This window comes from Zootoca vivipara, chromosome 15, assembly GCF_965207765.1.
Source record: "Zootoca vivipara chromosome 15, rZooViv2.hap1.1, whole genome shotgun sequence".
In the NCBI taxonomy this organism is placed as follows: Eukaryota; Metazoa; Chordata; class Lepidosauria; order Squamata; family Lacertidae; genus Zootoca; species Zootoca vivipara.
The window spans coordinates 13,611,043-13,633,076 of NC_142598.1; the positions used below are offsets into that span (position 1 = coordinate 13,611,043).

Consider the following 22,034-nt stretch of genomic DNA (forward strand, 5'->3'; position numbering starts at 1 on the left):
CTTCAGGTTAAGTACGCTTCAGGTTAAGTACAGACTTCCGGAACCAATTGTGTTTGTAAACCGAGGTACCACTGTATGTGCATGGGTAGGGAGATCAGGGAAGCGGTGCTCTCTTGAACTCCACCAGCCCCCTCCATAAACGAGTGCTGCCTCCGCCTTGATTAATGTATAGATGCTTTTAAACAAGACCAAAAGGGATGATCGTGTTAAGATTAAGCACCAGAGATGCCACTTAAGACCCACGTTGCTCAGTATGCACCATGCGGCCATGTCAAGCCGTGACCCATTCAATCCCATACCTCCTGCCACACACCTTTGCTTGAATCTGCACCTCTTCTGCCTTTCAGGTTCATGTCTGGAAATTGTTCCTTCTGAACTGGGAAGTTTCCACAGTGATTATGCCATTAGGGAAGTGGTTACTGACTCAGCCTGCACTGTTTTTTGTGGGGGATGAGGAATATCTGATACCTAGCTCCATCTGCTGCAATCTCTGTCTTATCCCTGGATATTAATGAAGGGTACAATTTGGCAGTCCTCGCCTTTGTCTCATGCCCGTCTGTCAGTTGCCTTCTTTTGTAGGCTTTGCCTCCAGATTTATTCCACCGTCTCTGCTCTTGTCAAAGAACTTCCCCTCTAATGGCGCTGATTTGCTGCCTCTGCTTTTGCTCCCGTTTTCCCTGCCCCCCCTTTTGACCATAGATGTACAAGGTAGAGACCACTTCGGTGTTTGCTACCCTGGACTCCTTTGGGAAGAAAGGCAGGATAGGAATTTAATCAATAAATCCTGCTCTCGCTCAACATGGTGTCCACTCAAGAGCCATAATTCTTTCCCGTTGAAGAATCTCTCCTACTGAGACATGCTGACACTCCAGCTGTTTCAATAATAATAATAATAATAATAATAATAATATTTTTGTTGTTTAGTCGGTTCCGACTCTTCGTGACCCCATGGACCATAGCACGCCAGGCACTCCTGTCTTCCACTGCCTCCCGCAGTTTGGTCAAACTAATGTTCGTAGCTTCGAGAACACTGTCCAACCATCTCATCCTCTGTCGTCCCCTTCTCCTTGTGCCCTCCATCTTTCCCAAAATCAGGGTCTTTTCCAGGGAGTCTTCTCTTCTCATGAGGTGGCCAAAGTATTGGAGCCTCAGCTTCAGGATCTGTCCTTCCAGTGAGCACCCAGAGCTGATTTCCTTCAGAATGGATAGGTTTGATCTTCTTGCAGTCCATGGGACTCTCAAGAGTCTCCTCCAGCACCATAATTCAAAAGCATCAATTCTTCGGTGATCAGCCTTCTTTATGGTCCAACTCTCACTTCCATACATCACTACTGGGAAAACCATAGCTTTAACTATGCGGACCTTTGTCGGCAAGGTGATGTCTCTGCTTTTTAAGATGCTGTCTAGGTTTAATAATAATAATAATAATAATAATAATAATAATAATAATAATAATAATATATTCCTTGCCCATCTGGCAGCGTTTCCCCAGCCACTCTGGGTGGCTCCCAACAGAATATTAAAAACACAATAAAACATCAAACATTAAAAACTTCCCTAAACAGGGCTGCTTTCAGATGTCTTCTAAAAGTCAGATGGTTGTTAATTTCCTTGACATCTGATGGGAGGGTGTTCCACAGGGCTGGCGCCACTACCAAGAAGGCCCTCTGCCTGGTTCCCTGTAACTTACTTCTCGAAGTGAGGGAACTGTCATAAGGCCCTTGGAGCTGGACCTCAGTGTGTGAGCTGAACGATGGGGGTGGAGACGCTCCTTCAGGTATACTGGGCTGAGGCCGTTTAGGGCTTTACAGGTCAGCACCAACACTTTGAATTGTGCTCGGAAACATACTGGGAGCCAATGTAGGTCTTTCAGGACCAATGTTCTTTGGTCACTTTAAGAGTACAAACATATTGAGTTGAGAATCTGCCAGAGATGGAAAGAAGATAAAGTCCCTACTAGAGAAGAATGGCAAATTAAGTTGATGGACTACGCCGAAATGGCAAAAATGACCGGAAGAATCAGAAATCAGTACCGCCACAACTTTAATAAGGAATGAGAAAAATTATAATTTACTTAAAACCCGTTGTAAACAGTTAAAATTGTTACTGGGATTGCAATAACGCTTGTAATGTAACGACAAATTATGGATGTAATGGAGATGCAAAAATATGGATTATTATAAAAGATGCAGTAGGAAAGGATTAACAATAAGACCACTAACGGGAGGATGGAAGTCCAGGAGATTCTTTAGAGTCTTGTTTTTATATAGTATGTTCTTTATGTGAATGTAAATTTTAATATGGAAAATGAAATATATATATAAAGAGAGAGAGAGAATCTGGCTGTGCTCTCTCCAAGTATTTGAGAACCTGGTAAAACACTTAAACCTGTTCCCACTAATTAGTTTCACAGGCTCCTTGGTCTCTTTCTCTGGCCTAATAGTGGAGAGGACTTTGCGTCAATCTATTGCTGGAAAGAAGTCGCCTGGAGAAGTTTTGATGCAGCAGAAGGGTGAGAACCTGGAATGTACTATAGAAGGAGCATTTCTGGTCCATGGCTGAGCACATAAATAAGACACATGGGCCTTATCGGTGTGTCTGGGTAAGACAAAATGATTCTTGAGAGCTGCTCTGGGGCCAAGTCTGTAGATCTGTCTTTCCTAACTTAAAGGTAAAGGGACCCCTGACTGGACGACTCTGGGGTTGCGGCGCTCATCTCACTTTATTGGCCGAGGGAGCCGGTGTACAGCTTCTGGGTCATGTGGCTGGCATGACTAAGCCGCTTCTGGCTAACCAGAGCAGTGCACAGAAACGCCGTTTACCTTCCCGCCAGTACCTATTTATCTACTTGCACTTTGACGTGCTTTCCAACTGCTAGGTTGGCAGAAGCAGGGATCGAGCAACGGGAGCTCACCCCGTCGCGGAGATTCGAACCGCCGACCTTCTGATCGGCAAGCCCTAGGGGCTCTGTGGTTTAACCCACAGCGCCACCCGCGTCCTTTACTTAGGGACGTTTCCTAACTTAGAGTTAGGGTATTTATTGGATGAGATCAATGTGTTGCCTGTCTTCCTCAGGTAACCTCTTACCCCGGGATTACACCGTGAAGCTAAGTGTATCACCTACAGTTGGTGCTTCAGAAGTGCTGGATGTGTACATTGAAACGGCATTCTTGCCCTATCTTTGGGGTTTGCTTCCTGGCGCCAGAATTCTCTTTCAGAACTTGCAGCGCAAGGTTTCCAGGTACTGGTATGTGGATCCAAAAGGTGTTGAAATAGACTTAGGTGCCTACTCTGGGCTGGTTAGTGTGTTTGTGCTGACCAACACCCAGGGCTGTTGCTAGGCGGTGGTGAGGAAGGCCCCCGCCAGGGGCGCAGGCGAGAGTGTGTGTGCAAAATCTGCTAAAAACATGTCCATAAATATGTCTACCAATAAAAATATTGATTATTGTCTCATAAGAAAATGGTTTTAAATAGAGGGTCTTGAATGAGTGGAGGGTGGGGTTGGAGGAGAGGCGGAAAGAAGAGCTAATTTGTTAGTGGCTAGGGGGCGCAATCTGGACGGTTCTGCCAGGGGCGCAAGATCACATAGCTACGGCTCTGCCACCCCCCCCAACCTTGCCATGCTCTCATTACTAGATACAGTGGTGCCTCAACTTACGAATTTAATCCGTTCTGAAGTCGAAAAATTCGTAAGACGTAAAGCGCCATTGGAAACGCGATTTCCCATAGGAATGCATTGGAAACGGAAAAAATCGTAAGTCGAAGCAACCCTATCTAAAAATTCGTAAGTCGAAAAATCCCTATCTAAAACTGCCGCTTTTCCCCCCGGATGTCGAGACATTCGTAAGCGCGCGGCCATTACCCACATTCGTAAGTCGAAAAATTCGGTTGTCAGGTTGTTCGTAAGTCGAGGTACCACTGTACAGCGTCGGTATCTGTGGATGTCAAGTCCGTTGGGGACACTATTGATTATATGTTGCATTGTTAAGTTATATGAAATTCCGAGGGCTCAGCACTTAAAAGAAACGGACATTTTAAGGCTGGTGCAATTACAAACAGGACTGAGTCAAGCCCAGATGTGGCAGTGGTGTGCTGTACTAAGGGGGGGGGCGAGAGCGGGGATTAGCTGAGCTCCAGTTCTTTGAGAATCCCATTTCTGTCCCGTTCCATTTATATATTTCTTTTAGGATAACTTCCTTGAAAAATCAAAACCTCTGTATTGCAGATTCAAAAACGTCTATTGCACATACATTGTGTCCAGCTGCGTGTGTGTTCTGGCTGCTGCACCCCACGACCTTTCTTCCCTGTGAGTACAAATCTCTTGACAGCTCTATCCTCTCACCCAACTCCCTACTGTGTTTGGCTAATGCGTTTCATTTTTTCCTTTTGAAAAAATCTTTTTTATTTGCTTTTACCAGTACATGTTTGCAGTCAAACAGTTTATATAATCATTTCATGAGATTCTCTGACTCTCCTGATTTCCCCCATCATGGTTCCTTATTACAATGTTTAAAACTACATATCAGTCCATTCTCCAAATTTTCCAAAATTATCCATGGTTTTTGTTACATTACAAGTGTATCTCAAAGTCCAGCTAAAGTTTTAACTTGCTTACAGTGGTCTCCTAGATATATATAAACTTCCCCCATTCTTTTTTAAAGTCCTTATCCTCTTGATTCCTGAGTCCCCCAGTTAGTTTTGCCATCTCGGCATAGTCCAGCAACTTGACTTGCCATTCTTCCCTAGTTAAGATTATTATTTTTTCCATCTTTGGGCTAGCAACATCTGTGCAGCTGTTGTCGCGTACATAAAAATGTATTTTCTGGTCCCTTGGGATCTCGGTACCTATAATTCCTAATAGGAAAGCTTCTGGGTTTTTTTTAAACAAAAGTTATTTTAATCCCCTCCCCCAAATTCATTATATACCATTTCCCCAAAATGATTTTGTTACCTTACATGTCCACCACATATGGTAAAAGGCACCTTCCCTTTCTTTACACTTCCAGCAGAAATTTGAACTTGTTCTATACATTTTAGTTAACTTAGTAGGGCTCAAATACCCACCAGTACATCAGTTTCATATACAGTACCGTATATTCCGGCGTATAAGACGACTGGGCGTATAAGATGACCCCCAACTTTTCCAGTTAAAATATAGAGTTTGGGATATACTCACCGTATAAGAAATATGACCCGGCGTATAAGACAACCCCCGACTTTTGAGAAGATTTTCCTGGGTTAAAAAGTAGTCTTATATGTAGGAATATACAGTAATCTTCTTTCAGCGTACAAGATGCTGTGAATTTCAAATCTGTTTCCCAAAGCCTCTCCCAATCTGCCATCTGTATGTTATGTCCCAAGTCCTTTGCCCAGTGTATCATAACCGATTTAACCTGTTCATCTTTTGTATGCCATTCCAGGAGCAAATTATACAATTTCGACAGTATTTTAGTATTGCTTTCTAGAAGCTCTTTTTGAAACTTTGGTATCTCGTAGCTAAAACCTTTCTTTTTGTCTATCCTTTTTGTCTTTTTAATTTTAGGCAGCTGGGTGCCACCTCTGCTCCTTCCGTGGTATATTTGTCCAAGATAACACCTGAGCCGTCTAGTCTGTGCCAAGCACAGGTTGCCTGTCACTTGACGTGTGTCCTGTCTTTGTCCTTGCACTGGAGCTGTTCCCTTTGCAACAGCATCTTCACAGAGGTCTCCAGCAAACTCATATCCTCTAGCTAGAACCTTTCTCCTGGTATTTTTCTGTGCAAAGGGGGCATGTTTTTTATAACAACTTTTATTGGTTTTCAATTACAATAAGGCCAATGTTAGCCTCATTATAACAGTGCCAAATTAACAACAACAACGACAACAACAACAACAACAATTTATTATTTATACCCCGCCCATCTGGCTGGGTTTCCCCAGCCACTCTGGGCAGCTTACAACAGAAAAATGAAATAAAATAATCTATTAAACATTAAAAGCCTCCCTAAACAGGGCTGCCTTCAGATGTCTTCTAAAAATCTGGTAGCTGTTTTTTTTTTTTTGACATCTGATGGGAGGGCGTTCCACAGGGCGGGCGCCACCACCGAGAAGGCCCTCTGCCTGGTTCCCTGCAACTTGGCTTCCCGCAACGAGGGAACCGCCAGAAGGCCCTTGGTACTGGACCTCAGTGTCTGGGCAGAACGATGGGGGTGGAGACGCTCCTTCAGGTATACTGGACCGAGGCCATTTAGGGCTTCAAAGGTCAGCACCAACACTTTGAACTGTGCTCGGAAATGTACTGGGAGCCAAGGTAGATCTTTCAAGACTGGTGTTATGTGGTCTCGGCGGCCGCTCCCAGTCACCAGTCTTGCTGCCGCATTCTGGATTAGTTGTAGTTTCCGGGTCACCTTCAAAGGTAGCCCCACGTAGAGCGCATTGCAGTAGTCCAAGCGGATACAATTACTAATCCCAATCATCCAGATGCCAAATTATATAATTTGGGTGGCCTCCCGCGTGCTGGAATTGATGGTTTGATTAATTACTTTGTTCTTGCGTTCCAAAATCTTACTCATCTCCATTACATTCCAGTCAAAATAACAATTCCTTATACTACAACTGCAATATTAACGACATCCACTTGTCTTGACACATTAAATGATTTATAAACCCAGAGGTCAAGCATTCAAACTACAGTGGTACCTCGGTTTTCGAACGTCTCCGTTGATGGACATTTTGGTTTACAAACGCCGTAAGCCCGGAAGTAAATGCTTTGGTTTTTGAACATGCCTCGGAATTTGAACATGCCATGCGGCTTCTGCTGAGGCTTAGCTGCTGGCTGTTGAGTTTTCGGAGTTCGGACATTTCAGACCTCAAACGGTCTTCCAGAATGGATTACATTCGAAAACCAAGGTACCACTGTATATCCTTCTTCCTCCTGTGTGTGACAGTTATTCTGTCTGTGGCGTTCCTTCCTGTCCTTGTAAAACATTATGTCTATCTATTCACATTTTTGAGTGGAGAAAGCATTCAATTGTAGGAACCCGCACCTATATTCCGAAGGACATTTACTTGTTTACCACCTCAGTGAGAAGTGACCTGAGTTTGCCATCTTTTTCTCTCTTTCTCTTTCATCCAGGGAAGATGCAGCCAGTATAACCCACCTTGCCTGTCGCGTACAGGAGTGTGCAAAGCCCGTGCCAGGTGAGTACAGTGGATTAGATTTGAGGTGAATTTGCTTTCCACAATCTTCCTTTGATGTGGCTTTGAGGGTTCTGTTTAGTCAAAGAGTCAGGATTTGAATGCAATGTCTGTGCAGCCTGAGCAAGTCTCAAAGTATGCCTGGTTTTGCTCAGTTCCTTTCAGCCCCTTCAGCCAAGTTTTTACCTGCCCCATACCTGACATGGTATATGGCACCAGGTATAGGGTAGGCAGGTGTGGCTTGGCCAAACAGTCCTCATTGGCCAAATGCCAGAGTCGCCTAGGTGGTCTAAGGGAGGGTCCTCACTTGGACTGTACTGTAAGCCAGTTGAGTAGACTGTCAGGTGTGGTGAGTCCTCCTCTCCCTTTGATAACTTCACAGACAACAATTAACAAGCAGTTTATAATTTATAGTCCTTTTATTCAAGCATCAGGTCGCAAGCAAAAATCCACATCCCTCCACAAGGAGAACAGTTGGCTACTCTAAATCCTCCCCCTTCCTTCTCCTGCAACATCCTGGGCACCAGTGAGAAGTCCCTCCTCCTCTTTGCATCCTTTGTTCTCTAGTTCGTGGGGAAGGAGGTTCCCCCACACTCTAATGATGTCTCGGCTAGCTGCTCCCTCCCTTCTGTTTCCCTTGCCATTATCTCGTAGTTAGGTAACTCCTGTCTAAGCTGCTCTGTGTCTGTGTCTCTCCCTGCTTCTGAAACCACTGAAGACAAGGGGTGTGTGAATCTTCCCCCTCCAGCTCCTCTTCGGAGAGAAGCTGATCTGCCTGAGAATGCATTCCCCAGTCCTCTGCTTCAGGCCATTCCCTTACATAGACAGACCACCATTCCGAGTCAGAATAATTTTGTGATCTTGTTACTCCTTCGAACCCTACTTTTGCCTTCAGAATCATAGTAGAAGATGGAACAAGTGAATTTGTGGTGGTATGCAAGAACCAACAGGTGCAGAAAGTGCTGGGTTTGAGCACCAAGGAGTGGGATGTTCTACAGAACCATGTTCAGAACACAGGCAGTATTGGCATTCAGCACAGTGAAGTTACTACGGCTCCTGGGGTGAGTGGCTTATTGTCCTCTGGTTGAACTGCTAATCCCGTATCTGAAATACGAATTGTACCTAGTGATCTTCTCTGTGTATTTCACCAGTAATCTTCTGCTTTTGATAGCAAACTGAGGAGCGTGAAGACATGTTCACCTGGTACTTGAGAAGCTTATGCAGAAGCCCAATTGTCTGTCGGCCTGTCCTGTTGACTTTCAGACCTGATAGAAAGCCCTTGGGGGATCACGAGGCAGGTACGTAGATATGTGTCCTCAGTCTTATCAGAGTTCAGGTGTCATGGACTGGTTGGATGCAGAGGAATGATGGGAGGAACCAGCTGGGGAACCCTCAAGGGAAGAAAGCTCAGAGCCTGGAAATGATAAGTGCTCAGAGGGAGAAGACTGGGAAGAGGAGGTGTCAGAAGCTGAAGAGGCAACAGGGCTTATTGAGCTGGGAGAGTCTGTGGCAGAGAGCAGTCCAGAATCAGAGGCAGAAGCTGAAGCAGGAGGGTGAGAGGGGAGAGTCCAAGAGGCAGAGATGAGTCAGGCTGGTGAAGAGTCACTGTGTCTCTCCCTTCTGCTCCCCTCTTAGTCTCCCAGAACCAGAAGAGGCATGAAGTGGTAGGAGCAAAGACAAGCACACAGGCACAATCTCTGATTGCTTGGGGAAAAACCCTGGAGACTTGGGCAGCAGTGGAGAGGAAACTGCTTCATGGAGGGGAAAGACTGACTGTGCTCATTAGGCCTGACACTCTGCCAAGTCTGTGCTGATTGTGCTTTTGCTAATCAAGAGTTAACCCCAAATTGCACAGTGTGATTTACTGCTGGTTTGCTTCTAACATGAACATACAAATCTCTACTGCTGAGGGAAGAGACTGCATTTTTTAAATAGGTTATAAAATGTCTTCTTGGGCAAAGCCTCGGGCAACACAGCAGGGTAACGTAGTGGATAAAATTTGGGCGTGGGAGACCAGGGTTCAAATTGCCACTCAACCATGAAGCTCTCTGGGAGCCTACCTAAGTGGCTCAGTATCTGCTTGGTTCTCTTGGTGTTGGTTTCTGCATGTTCTGTCTAGTACATTGGTGTTAAATGTAATCTATTGGAATGGTAATGGTTTTGGGAAACACAGTAAACCCAATTAGGTTCTCTGTCTGAGGAAAGAAGAAGAAAAGCCTGTCCTTTGCAGGAGATTCTCATGCCTAAGTCAGAGGTGGGTTGTCTGATGGAGATATGGGTGGGGTTGTTTTATGGGGCAGCTGACTCCCCTAAATCCTTTTGAGTGACAGTCATTTCCCATTGGTGACTAGTAGTGCTTGTTGTATGTGAGGCACTGGGCAAAGCAGGTTCTTTGCCATAATAAATTTGTGCTTGGAGAGGCAAGCCAAGGCAGTATTTAAACATTTGCCCTCCAAACAAAAGGGATCCCCATTTCTTCAATGTATTACAGACTGAAGTTGTGTGGTTGTAATTGGCCAACATTCTTTATGGGACACATAGAATCATAGAATCATAGAGTTGGAAGAGACCACAAGGGCCATCCAGTCCAACCCCCTGCCAAGCAGGAAACACCATCAAAGCATTCTTGACATATGGCTGTCAAGCCTCTGCTTAAAGACCTCCAAAGAAGGAGACTCCACCACACTCCTTGGTAGCAAATTCCACTGTCGAACAGCTCTTACTGTCAGGAAGTTCTTCCTAATGTTTAGGTGGAATCTTCTTTCTTGAAGTTTGAATCCATTGCTCCGTGTCCGCTTCTCTGGAGCAGCAGAAAACAATCTTTCTCCCTCCTCCATATGACATCCTTTCATATATTTGAACATGGCTATCCTATCACCCCTTAACCTTCTCTTCTCCAGGCTAAACATACCCAGACACACTTCAGTAGTAAAGCCCTTACTCCATTAGCAAATAGGAATCCTGATGTAGGGATTTTGTCTTGCTCTAGAGAGATGAATAATTCTTTCCGAGATGATTGTGGCTTCCAAAGCACATAGCATCTGTTGCACCCCCGAGAAAAAGGTTTACACCTACACATCTCCTGTTCTCAAAACTGGGTCCAGATTGCACTTTCTTAATCTCTATTCCAATCAGCCAGCATGTAACTCATTGCACTTGTAGTAATATAGGATTGGCTCACTCTTATCACCACCAGTCTGGTGGAAACCTACCTTGCTGCAAATGCATTCATACCCTTTTGATGGCCCCCTGCTGTATGTAAAAGCAGAGTCCTAGGAATTTCTAGGATGCTGTGCCAGATTGGCAGTGGAATTCTTAAGGCTTGCACTAGCCATTCTATGTGCACATAACATGTTATGGCAGGCATAGGCAAGCTCAGCCCTCCAGATGTTTTGGGACTACAACTCCCATCATCCGTAGCTAACCGGACCAGTGGTCAGGGATGACGGGAATTGTAGTCCCAAAACAGCTGGAGGGCCGAGTTTGCCTATGCCTATGTTATGGGGACATGAGTGGCGCTGTGGTCTAAACCACTGAGGCTCTTTGGCTTGCCAATCAGAAGGTCGGTGGTTCGAATCCCCACGACAGGATGAGCTCTTGCTCTGTCCCAGCACCTGCCAACCTAGCAGTTCAAAAGCACGCCAGCGCAAGTAAATAGGTACCGCTGCGGTGGGAAGGTAAACAGTATTTCCGTGCGCTCTGGTTTCCGTCAGTGTGTTCCACTGTGCCAAAAGGGGTTTAGTCCTGCTGGCCACATGAACTGGAAAGCTGTCTGTCGACCAACGGTCCCTCCCTCGACCTGAAAGCGAGATGAGTGCCACAACCCCAGTCGCCTTTGACCGGACTTAACTGTCCAGGGGTCCTTTACCTTTACTTTCTTTCTTTTTTAAATCAAACTTTATTGAGATTTAAATCAGATCAAATCAAGACAGAACAAATTAAAACGTATCAAATCAAAACATAAGAATGCATACAAATCATCATACTTCCAAATTTTCATCTGAAAAAGAACTAATATCTAATACAGAATTCAGCTAGACCTTCCTGTCTAGTCTCTTTTCTCAGTCAAATTCAACTAAAATAAAACATACACCAAATGTATCTCATAAACATGTCAAATAAATAAAATTTTCCTCTCCTTTCATATACTTCCACTTGTCTTCATCTTGGTCTCTCTAAGTTTTTAGCTGGTTACTGCTTCCTCACTACCTTTACTTTTTTTACATAACATAGTTTTTATTGAACGGGTTGAAAATATTTATGTATTGGGAATCAGAGGGAAAGGGCAAGTATGTAGGCTGTTGGCCTGTACATTTTAAAATAAGCAAAAAAAAAAGCAGGTTTGGCAATTTGATTAATATACCTGTTGTTGTTTTTTGCGGGTTTATAATGGGTTGGAATGGTTTGTCATCCATGGTCCTATAGACCTCTTGTTATTTACACTTTCAGGACCAGAATCTGGAGATTGTGGCATGTTGTAAAGGCAATGAACTCTAACAGGATGTCAGCTTCTTAAATTTAGAAAGAAAATTGTAGGTGTCCAGGTATCTTTTCCCAGCTTACAGTCTGAGTTTAGTGTTGTCCTAACCAACTTTCCCTAAGAAAATATCTGAATTTTTAGGTAGCTCAAATAATGTTTTAAAAGTAAATCAAATGGGGGAAAAAATACAATGGAATTATACAATGGCTAAATGGTTGTTTGGTTTCACCACCCCAAGTCTTATGTGGAATGTTGAGACTTCATTGTTTATAGTGAAACTGTGTGGTTTTTTTCAAGGCTCAGGACAGTTGAGGAGGTTTTTCTCCAATGACTTGGAGTTCCTAAGTCAGACGAGGCAACGGTGGAACTTGATGTGTCTGGATGTCCAGGAGGCAACATGAACATGATGCTTGTAACAAAAGGCTGTACATCTCGGTTCTTACCCTGCTGCGGAAGAGCAATTATGAAATTTCTGCTTCTTCCATGCAACCCATCATTTGGAGACATGACATTTATGTTTCTCATATAAAATGCAGTAAATGCAGTAAACTATTTTGTGGCTTTTTAATAATATTCCTAATTGCTGTTGCAAAAAAATAAACACCCATGTTAAACATCTAGCTTGTTTTTCTTTCATGCAGATGACTTAATTTTCACCATCTTTCGTGTATTCTAGCCAATTTTTTGCAAATTCTGGCCCTGACCGTTCTAGCTACTATGAATGCATAACATGCCAGTTTTTATTTTTGCTGAGTAGTATTTTGATATACATTCCGAGGCTTTGAGAGGTTTTGGGACAAGGGGAATTCCATAGCTGAGAGCCCCTCAAAACACTTCCTTCACATTCTTGAGATCTTGATTAATCAGAATTAAGAGGATTTCTATGCAGTCTTAAGGGTCATGTAAAAAAAAAGGACTGAGGTGCTCTGATTTGCTAAACAGGCTTTTTTTTTTAAAGCCTCTTGACTTCCACTAATCGCTAAGTGGAAGCTGAGCCCTCTAGCTGGAAAAAAAAATCAATGAATATTTTTGCTACACGAAGGAAGAACAGGTCAAGTATATTCTAAATCCGTTTTTTATTCTCAGTTACTTCAACAATGTACACAGTTTCTAGCAACAGATAATGTACTTACTATACAGGCTTTCCCTCCCCTCCCCTCCCCTCCCCACTTTGACTCATTCCTCTAACTTTTTGGTGAACCAAGAATTTTCAGCAGCACAGTAAGTTATTTTTCTAACACTGAAAAACAGACACAAAACAAAGAGACAAAATACATATGAAACTGAACTGGCCAGTTTAGGCAGATACAGCACAATAAATAGACATCTTTATTTCAGATATAGTTCATAAAATTTTACAGCATCCTCTTAAAGTAGTTATCGGTTTCATAGGCATGAAATGCTACAGCACAGCACAGTCAATTAGGTTTTCAGCAAAAGTGGGGTTTGCACAAATCATTCATACCACGCTTGGAAATTAACACTCAATGCAGAACCAACAATAATGTCAAATACAGTTAGGTTTTAACTGGCATTTAACTTAAAGACAAGATACACCTGGGGGTTAGGAACCTAGAAACTTCCTGGCAATGTTATTTTATTTTTTGGGTGGAGATATATAGAGAGCATTTAACTTGTACAAGTGTCACCTGCAATTATAACCATTCTGCAACTCTGTTGAGCAGGTTTTCTGCTGTTTAGAACAGGAAACTCACCCAGAAGGGGCATTAGGTGGTTTTTTTTGCTGGGAACCCGTGTTTTTGCAGCAGTGACACAATGGCACTAGACCAGGCACCCCCAAACTTCGGCCCTCCAGATGTTTTAAGACTACAATTCCCATCTTCCCTGACCACTGGTCCTGTTAGCTAGGGATCATGGGAGTTGTAGTCCCAAAACATCTGGAGGGCCGCAGTTTGGGGATGCCTGCACTAGACATTTATTCAGTGAAAACTAAGGTCTTTCTTCATTATTGAAACTGTAATTAGAACATGAGCACCAGGAAAAGTAACTTAGCTTCTCCATGATGAGAAAATACCACCCTGCACACTAGAAGGTAAACTGAGCAATATTGCCCACGTGTCTTGCAAGACAAGACTAGCAGGGCAAACATCCCAGAGTAATCAGCTCTGTAAAATGAAAAATTCTCTATATTCTCTTCCTCCACCACAGGGATGGGGAAACCTATGGGCTCCAGCTGTTGTCTGCCTACAACTCCTATCATTCCTAACCACCATCCATGGTGCCTTAGACTGATGGGAGCTGGAGTCCAGTAAAATTCAGACAGCCAAAGGCCCCCCCCCCATCTAGAGATGGGAAAGCCTGGGGGGGAAACCAGAAAAATTGAGGAGGGGGGAACCAGGTCCCCCCTCCGGTTTTCCCCCAAAGCTGTTTCCCCCCCCAGAAAGATGGGGGACAAAGTGAGTGGAATATTCAAACTATATCAAACCCCGCCCCGCAAAAAAAGAAATTTCTGGGAAAAAATGTCTTTGGGGAAAAAACACAGAGGGAAACCTGTTTTTTTTCCTGAAATTTTCTGTTTTTCCCCCAGGCCTTCCCATCTCTACCCCCACCCCTACCCTATAACGTTAAGAACTACTGTTCCGCTATTCCAGTGATTGAGGGGAAAAAATCCAAAGTAAAAAATGTGTGGCTTCCAATTTTGCTTTAATCGTTGCGGTAACAGTAAAGAATAACGCAGGCAGGAGGCAGAGGAGAGGACTGCTGCCTTGGCCCACTGAAAAACAATTACTAAGTTTCTGCCTTATTCCACTGCATATAGGAAAATATATATATATTAAGCTGCAGCACACAGAGATGTGACTTGATTTCTGTATTTGGGGGTGGAGGTGATCTAGGAAGAGAGTAGAACCTATTACTAGCTGGAAGCATCCATGGTTGTGATTAATAAATGTAATCCGTATTTAAGGAAAATTGCGTTTCCTCAGGTAAGATGAGCAGAAATCTTGCTGTTGGGCACTCCTCTTTGCCCCACAAGCCTGCAAATTTTCAACACACTGAATGAAACAGGAAGATAGTGAAATAATATCGTAGCTAAGTAATTTTAACAATAGATTTGATTTTTTTTTCAGGGTAGCAGCAGCAGCAGCAACATTAAAGTACAATAAATAAATCCTTTCGCTGATGCATCAGAATTGCCTCAAATGAATAGCAGTAATCCAGGGAAAAGGGTTCAAGAGCCCCAATGCCATCTATACGTATACAGCAGCATATGTGGGGCTTTTTTCTCTCCCAGAAAAACTCTTGAGCTCCCTTGGTTCTCTTCCAAAGAAAGGGAAACTGCCAGCTAAGAGGTCAAATCTGGTAAAGGAGACTTTCAACCTCAGAGGGACCTTTACAAAACCTGTTTTACGCTCTTAAGCTCAGATTTACACACACAAACACACAGCTATCAAACTAAATGGGAATGTTTTCAAAGATAAAAGGAAATCTTCAGTGAAGTGTACATCTTCTATCCATGGAAAAGCAAGAAGACTGAGATGAGGAAAACACTCAAGTGGGGCTCCAGGAGAGTCGTGACTCTAGTCTTCCAAACTGCGGAACGCATTCTGCATGTCTTCAAAGAGCTGGGCGTAGTCTGCTTTGATCTTTGCCTCTCCATCTTTCACTGGGTCCTGAAATTGGACAGACCAAAACTCAGGAATCGCTGGAGCTCATTTTGAAAAGTGGCCCTTTGTCAGGAAGGAGGTTGCCTGGAGTATTTCCTCCCTAGGCAATTTCTACCCCCAGTGCCCATATATGAGCTTACATTTATCAATACAGTGGTACCTTGGTTCTCAAATGCCTTGGTACTCAAACAACTTGGAACCCAAACACTGCAAACCAGGAAGTAAGTGTTCCGGATTGCGAACTTTTTTCAGAAGCCGAACGTGCTCCGTTTTGATTGTTACGCTTCCGATGTGAGTGCTACACTTACGTTTTGAGTGCTATGCTGAGGTCTGTCTGTTTTTGCTATTTATTTTTGCTGCTCTTTTTTTGTTTTGTTTTTGTGTAATGCAGTTCAGCTACCGATTGACTGATTGTGTGACTACAGTACATTGTTTATTGCTTTCATTTTATGGATCCATGGTCTCGTTAGATAGTCAAATTCATGTTAAATTGCTGTTTTAGAGGTTGTTTTTTAAAAGTCTGGAAAAGATTAACCCGTTTTGCATTCCTTTCTATGAGAAAGCGTGGAACGCTTTGGTTTTGGAACAGACTTCCGGAACGAATTAAGTTTGAGAACCAAGGTACCACTGTATGTGGAAGGCATTCTACTCTCCTTTTCCCATTGGATTGAGGTAACAGAGTTTTAAACTACTGTCTGGATGGACTAGAAAAAAACAAAACTGTCAGTGTGGACAACAGCCATGTTCGTCCCAGAAACAGCCAACTGCAGCCATGGCAAGACTAGTCTAATCACTGATCTCAAACTAATAAATGAAATTTGGGCTTGTTGTCAGAGGAAAAGAGAATGTAGACCACTAATGCATCCCTTTCCTTAAGTTTTGTTATTTTTAAAAGGGGTAAGGCAATTTTAATCTTACTTTATAGCTCTTGTCAAACGACCACATAATTACACAATGGCCATTATGCTCATTTGCCTTCAGTAGCAGCAAAGCTCTGCTGGATTAAATATTAATTGCCTCTGGTCTATTTTTGGGGAATCCTGCAATGTGTTTAAGTTTTTACTCTGCTAACTTATACACTGGAATCTGCTCTGGCTCAATATTGAGTAGAATTCTATGACACAATAACCTGTTGGCAGTGGGAGCAAAGAATGGAATATGAAAATTGCCTGTTGCATCTTTTTGTTTTCTCTAAAATATAAAAACACAACACTGCCAAGTTCTGCCTCAAATGCTTGCCATTTTTACAACCAAGATAATAGGGGAACATTCTGACAATGTCCTCATGCTACCCAAAAAGGGGGTACCACCTAACACAGCCAGGAGAAGAAATTTCGGTTTGTTTTGCTGTAACTCTCCCTCATGCAGAGGACATACCTTGAATTTCATTGATGAGAGTCGGTAAAGAATCTCATTCATGTTCTCTCTGATGATGGACCAAGTGATCTTATTGTCACTCTGGGCAGTGGTCTCAACTGCTCGACGTGCCATATCATAAAACGCAATCATGTTGGACAGTATTCCCACTGTCTTATAAAATGGGCAGAACCTAACAGAAAAAAGCAGAGAAGGCTTGCAAATCCTGTCTTAAGGGCATATTTGTGAATGAATAGGGTAAGCCTGTGACCTGGACTCAGGAACTAAAGTATTAACCATCACAAAAGAATGGCCAGGCTGCCCAGGTAGTAATTTCGTAATTTTGAGTAATTTCGTTGTTCCCGCAAGGGGACAATGACAATAAAGATATCTTAAATTAACAGATATCCTAGCAGACAGGATTTTTGCTGTAGACCGCCTCCTTCTGTGATGTATGTATGATGCTTTGGGGGATGGTCTTGGGCTACAGGGTGAGCAATTTCAAGTGACTATATAAGGGCTTGCATACCATTGTTCAGGGTTCCCCTCCCTCCTGCATGTGCTGAGTGGGGACCCTGTTGCAACAGTTCCTTTAATAAAGATCAGGCTTACTAGCTGCTTTGCTTTTCAATATTCTCTGGTTGGCCTGTTTTCTTCTACCAATAGGGAACCCACATAAGGATTCTATACAGGCTCCGGAATACCCCAAAATGGAAAGGGAGCAGTTTTTCTTATAATACTACCATAAGCTCAACAGATTTCTACAGGTTAAGGTGTTCCAGGGCAGCTAAGCAAATCTGAAAGCTGTTCTTGCCTCTGCTTTTTTGAGATGGCATTTTATTTCAGCAGCAGCCAATGAGTCATGGAACAGCAAAATGCTGCAGGAAGAGACCAAAATTCTAACGCCCTTCTTCCCCCATGAAAGTAAACTGGGAAAAGTCTAGCGTAACACTGTCTACTTCCTTAGTGCCCATTTCAGCTCCTGAAACATCAGAAACTCTAGTGAAAATAGATAGCTAAATTACTCCACTTCCTTTCTTCTACATGTGTAGAAAGGCCCCTTTGCCTCCCTGCAATTTGCATGTTTTGCATTCCCAAAGATGGAGACCAACGAGCCGCTGCAAACCTGTCATAAGGGGTGTAGCCATTCTGTTGCAGGAAGTCATCTTTAAGGAGCTTGGCAACTTCCAATGTAATTTTGTCTGTTTCTGCCAAGGAAGCCTAGAAGTGAAAGACTCAAGTTAGCTTCCTGGCTCCCTGCTCCTCCTGATGTTACAGGTTCATTTATTTTATTTTAAAAAATTCTCTAGTCCACATTTCTAGTCCACCTGCTACTGAATCATCTGTCCGCTGTATTTCCCAACTACAACTTCTGTTCCGGCTTCTGATAACTTCCACATCTCCGGATGCTTCTCATTTACTCACTGTCAGTCCTTATCTGCTCACTCTAAGCCTTGTTTCGCCAATAAGGCAGGGAGCATATCACTTATAATTTGCTTACCAGCACAGACCACTGTTTCAGATGCTAACTAAAACATTTTAGTACTGCCGCTATCCTCACTCAAGTCCTTCACCCATCCCATTGACGCCAACAGCCAGGCATCGTCGCTGGACCGTGTTGCATTATCCTACAGACCTGCCTACAGCAGATGAGAATATGGAGGAAAAATGTCTCCCCAAAACATAGCTCCCCCTGCCGCTCCTCTACTCACCTTCCCCACCAGCTGTACAATCTCTGCAAGATCCTCCTCTTCCTGCAAGATCTCCTTTGCTTTAGTCCTCAAGGGGACAAACTCTGGGAAGTGCTTGTCATAGTACTCGTCTAGAGCGCGTGTGTACTTGCTGTAGCTGATCAGCCAATTCACAGATGGGAAGTGCTTACGCTGAGCAAGCTTCTTATCCAAGCCCCAGAACACCTGCCAAGCAACCAGACTTTTAGTCATTTAGTCCACTTACTTGCTACACAATGCAGGTCTCTCTCTCCAAGTAGTTTGCAATAAGAAAGTCAGAGACTCTAAAATAACCAAGGGTCAAGGTCTCTAAAACATACAGCAGAGCAATACACACATACAGATAATAATACAGTGGTGCCTTGCTAGACGAATTTAATTCGTTCCACAGGTCTTTTCTTATAACGAAAAATTCGTCTAGCAAATCCCATAGGAATGCATTGAAAAAAATTTTTGCCCATAGGAACGCATTAATTGAATTTCAATGCATTCCTATGGGAAACCGCGATTCGCTAAACGAATTTTTCATAAAACGCATTCGTCTAGCGAGGCAACCTCCGCTAGAAAAAACCTTTTGTTAAGCGGAAATTTCGTTAAGCAGGGCATTCATTAAGCGAGGCATCACTGTACCTGTAATAATAAACAACCAGCGATAAAAAAATCATTTTTAAAAGAAGAAATACTGACTTCTGATACAAACTAAAAATAACAAGCAGTATAACTGTATGATCCAGAGATCAACTGTAGAGAAACACCCAAGCGAAAAAGGCCATTTTTTATTCAGTGTCTAACGCCGTCCAACAGTTGACATACCAACTGAAGCTGACTATAGGCACTCCTTGCCACTGAGGTCACCTAGTGACAACAACAGACCTTGGGCGTATCCTGAAACTATGTATAAGAGGGAGTGTTACCCCATCCGAAACAGGAAGCTTCCCAACTCTTGAACCCAGGAACCATTCACCATAAAAATTTCGTTTTAGATGATTGGTTCTCATCTAGCCCATCAGCCCAGGTAATGCATGGCCCTGTCATGATTCAGATGTTAAAGAGAATCCCTCAAATATCAGCTCTGCTCTCCTTTCAGGTGCCCTGTGCCCTGGATATGAGCTACCCCAAAGTTCTGTTGCCCTCTAGCTAGGCAGAGTCAGTCTTGGGATGGAGGGAATACCCCACTGTGGCGATTCGCCACCTAGACAAGACCCAGCATGTGAGGGGTTAAGCTTGGAGCAGATGGAACCCTCGGGGGGCGGGCTCAGCCCAGGGATAAAAAACCCCTCCCGAGTGGCAGTTAGTTAGTTGAGGTTGGAGTTAGTTGAGGTTGAGGGAGTGGGAGTTGGTGTTGAGCTAGGAGTGGTTGGTTATATGCAAAGAGAGCTGGTTTAATATATTGAGGAAGGAGAATAGGTGGTGATTTAGTCAGACGGGATACAAAGTTGTGAGATTATTAATAAATATTTACTTAGTTGACTTTAGCGGTAATAGGCCGGTAATTTATAATTAGAGGTAATAGGCCGGTATAGGAACCATCTGAAATTTAGAACAACCTAAGATTTGTACTGCAACCATTAAGCATATGAACACACAAAAAAGGATCTTCGTTTTATTTTACCGTATCCTGGTCTGTGGTATTTTGGTGGAGGTGTTTATTTTGTAGTTGGCACATCACCAATCGACCGTAAAACGTCCAGTGGTGATGTGCAGGTCAGAGTGACCGCTACACCCACTCCCCTTTAATGGGGTGCTTGCTAGAGAATCTTGCCCATCAGCCCAAGAGAAGGTAATTCCCAGAAATAAGTGCTGCCCAACCACTAGAGAAAGGCATTTGGCCAAGACCCCAATGAGCCACTGTTGATAGTGGACAAATGCTGGGCTAGATGAATCAAGTCACTGGGCACAGGCAGCAGAAGACCACTGGAAAGTGAAGCTTGCATTCGGTTAAGGAACCAGAACCTCAACCTACCTGAACGATGCCCAGAGTAGCAGAAGTAACAGGGTCAGAGAAGTCACCGCCTGGAGGAGATACACTGAGCACAGATAGGAAAGAAGGGGAGAAAGAGAGAGAGAGAGAGAAAGGCATGAACAGCAGCAATAGACATTTCATGGGGAACGGCAGTTGTGTGACTTGGCAACTGGTGCTCAGATTTGCACCCACCACACAACTTCTTCTGAAACACAATGTGAGACAAGGGGATGGGGAAAATACCAAACCCAGATTTCATCCCTGATGCAGTGTTATAAATCATAGTCCAGCATGAACTAGATGTTGTAGAAATAAGCCCAGTCTTTGGTACCATACCAAGGGTTAAGACTAATTCAGAGCAGTCACACACAAACTCAAGCCACATTTATCATTTTACTCATTTCTAGACCACAATGAAAATGTATCTATGTGGTGCGTAAGAACTCAAAGCATAACCATGACATCAAAGCGAAATATATTAAAGAAGCAGGAACACAGAACGGGTCACCTGGCAAGAAGATTATCAAACACAATAAATGTAATTCAGTAAAAACAACAGATCCACAGCAGTCTATGACTCAGCATCAGATCCACCCCCAATGACACTCTTCAGCTCTTCATAGAGCAATGCCCAGTAAAGTCTGGAAGGATAAAAATATTTGTAACTGGTGTCAGAAAATAGCCAAAATCTTGTGACGGAGGTGGTTCCATTGCTGAGGTGCCACCACGGAAAAGGCCCCATCCCCACACAACGTGCTTCAGGAATAGGTAGGACAACAAGGGCCTCTTCAGCAGATCTTAATAGAGGGGGAGGTTGATACAAGGAGAGCCACTCCAAATATTTAAACCAGGTTTAGGGAACCAGCGGCCCTCCAGCTGTTGTCACTCCCATCATCCCTGACCATTGTCCAGTGCTGGCTAGGAATGATGGAACTTGTAGTCCAACGACTTGTTGAGGGGCCACAGGTTCCCCATCCGTGACTTACTCCTTTTTTGAAGCTGCAGTGAAAATCAAGTAGGCTCAGCAAAAGCAGTCGTAACACAGACACATCACAGCTGACTGGGTCAGACTAATGAGATTCTAATTTAAGACCTTTATTCAGTTTTGAAAAAGAAAGCACAAAGAGATAGGGTGGTTATCCCCACTCATTAGTTTTCCCTAGAAATGGCATGGTAATCCTACAGGTTCAAATTCTGACATGGGTACTGTATAGTTGGTTCCACTAAAGCAGCTTGCTCTGGATTCCACCTTCCCTTGCATGGAAGAGAATCAACAAACTGAAGACTGAATGTCTCCCTCTGGCTTTGTCATCTTCCACTGACTAGTCCTGGGCTTGGCCTTCCCTGCATTGCTTCCTATGACTAAACCCTTGTGCCACTTCTGACCCTGACTTATCTATTTCCAGCCTCTGACTCGCCTTCCTTATGTAGCTCCTTCGGGGGGACAGGGAATGCTCTGCTTTGCACAAGACAGACATTGCAAAACCCAACTGGACCCAACGAAGGACCAAGGGACTTTGCCATACTTACGCTCCCACAATGCTGACGCTCCCTTCCCTCTCTGGGTTCCCCAGACACTTCACTCTGCCGGCCCGTTCATAGAAAGAAGCCAAGCGGGCGCCGAGATAGGCTGGATAACCGCTATCTGCAGACATCAACACAGACAAATGGGAAGTTAGCTTCCCAAACCACAGGAAGGTTCAG

General features: G+C 43.7%; 2 protein-coding genes across 5 annotated transcripts in view; one reads left to right on the top strand and one right to left on the bottom strand.

Annotated features, from left to right (window-relative positions):
• The window catches only part of CTC1 (CST telomere replication complex component 1), a 30,015-nt gene extending 17,744 nt beyond the window's left edge, over positions 1–12,271 (top strand). For both annotated transcript variants that reach the window (XM_088658807.1, XM_088658808.1), the window contains 8 exons: positions 2,406–2,512; positions 3,076–3,241; positions 4,226–4,306; positions 5,543–5,702; positions 7,114–7,178; positions 8,071–8,236; positions 8,347–8,473; positions 11,953–12,271. In XM_088658807.1, the coding sequence (XP_088514933.1) occupies positions 2,406–2,512; positions 3,076–3,241; positions 4,226–4,306; positions 5,543–5,702; positions 7,114–7,178; positions 8,071–8,236; positions 8,347–8,473; positions 11,953–12,056 (976 nt within the window). In that variant the 3' untranslated portion in view covers positions 12,057–12,271. The remainder of the gene's footprint in view (positions 1–2,405; positions 2,513–3,075; positions 3,242–4,225; positions 4,307–5,542; positions 5,703–7,113; positions 7,179–8,070; positions 8,237–8,346; positions 8,474–11,952) is intronic.
• Positions 12,272–12,961: 690 nt separating this feature from the next.
• ATP6V1A (ATPase H+ transporting V1 subunit A) overlaps positions 12,962–22,034 on the bottom strand; it is a 29,046-nt gene continuing 19,973 nt past the window's right edge. For all 3 annotated transcript variants that reach the window (XM_035140675.3, XM_035140676.3, XM_035140677.3), the window contains exons 10-15: positions 21,861–21,975; positions 20,331–20,394; positions 18,350–18,553; positions 17,764–17,858; positions 16,659–16,830; positions 12,962–15,287 (exon numbers count right to left, since the gene is read on the bottom strand). In XM_035140675.3, coding sequence (XP_034996566.1) covers positions 15,195–15,287; positions 16,659–16,830; positions 17,764–17,858; positions 18,350–18,553; positions 20,331–20,394; positions 21,861–21,975 — 743 coding nt within the window. In that variant the 3' untranslated portion in view covers positions 12,962–15,194. The remainder of the gene's footprint in view (positions 15,288–16,658; positions 16,831–17,763; positions 17,859–18,349; positions 18,554–20,330; positions 20,395–21,860; positions 21,976–22,034) is intronic.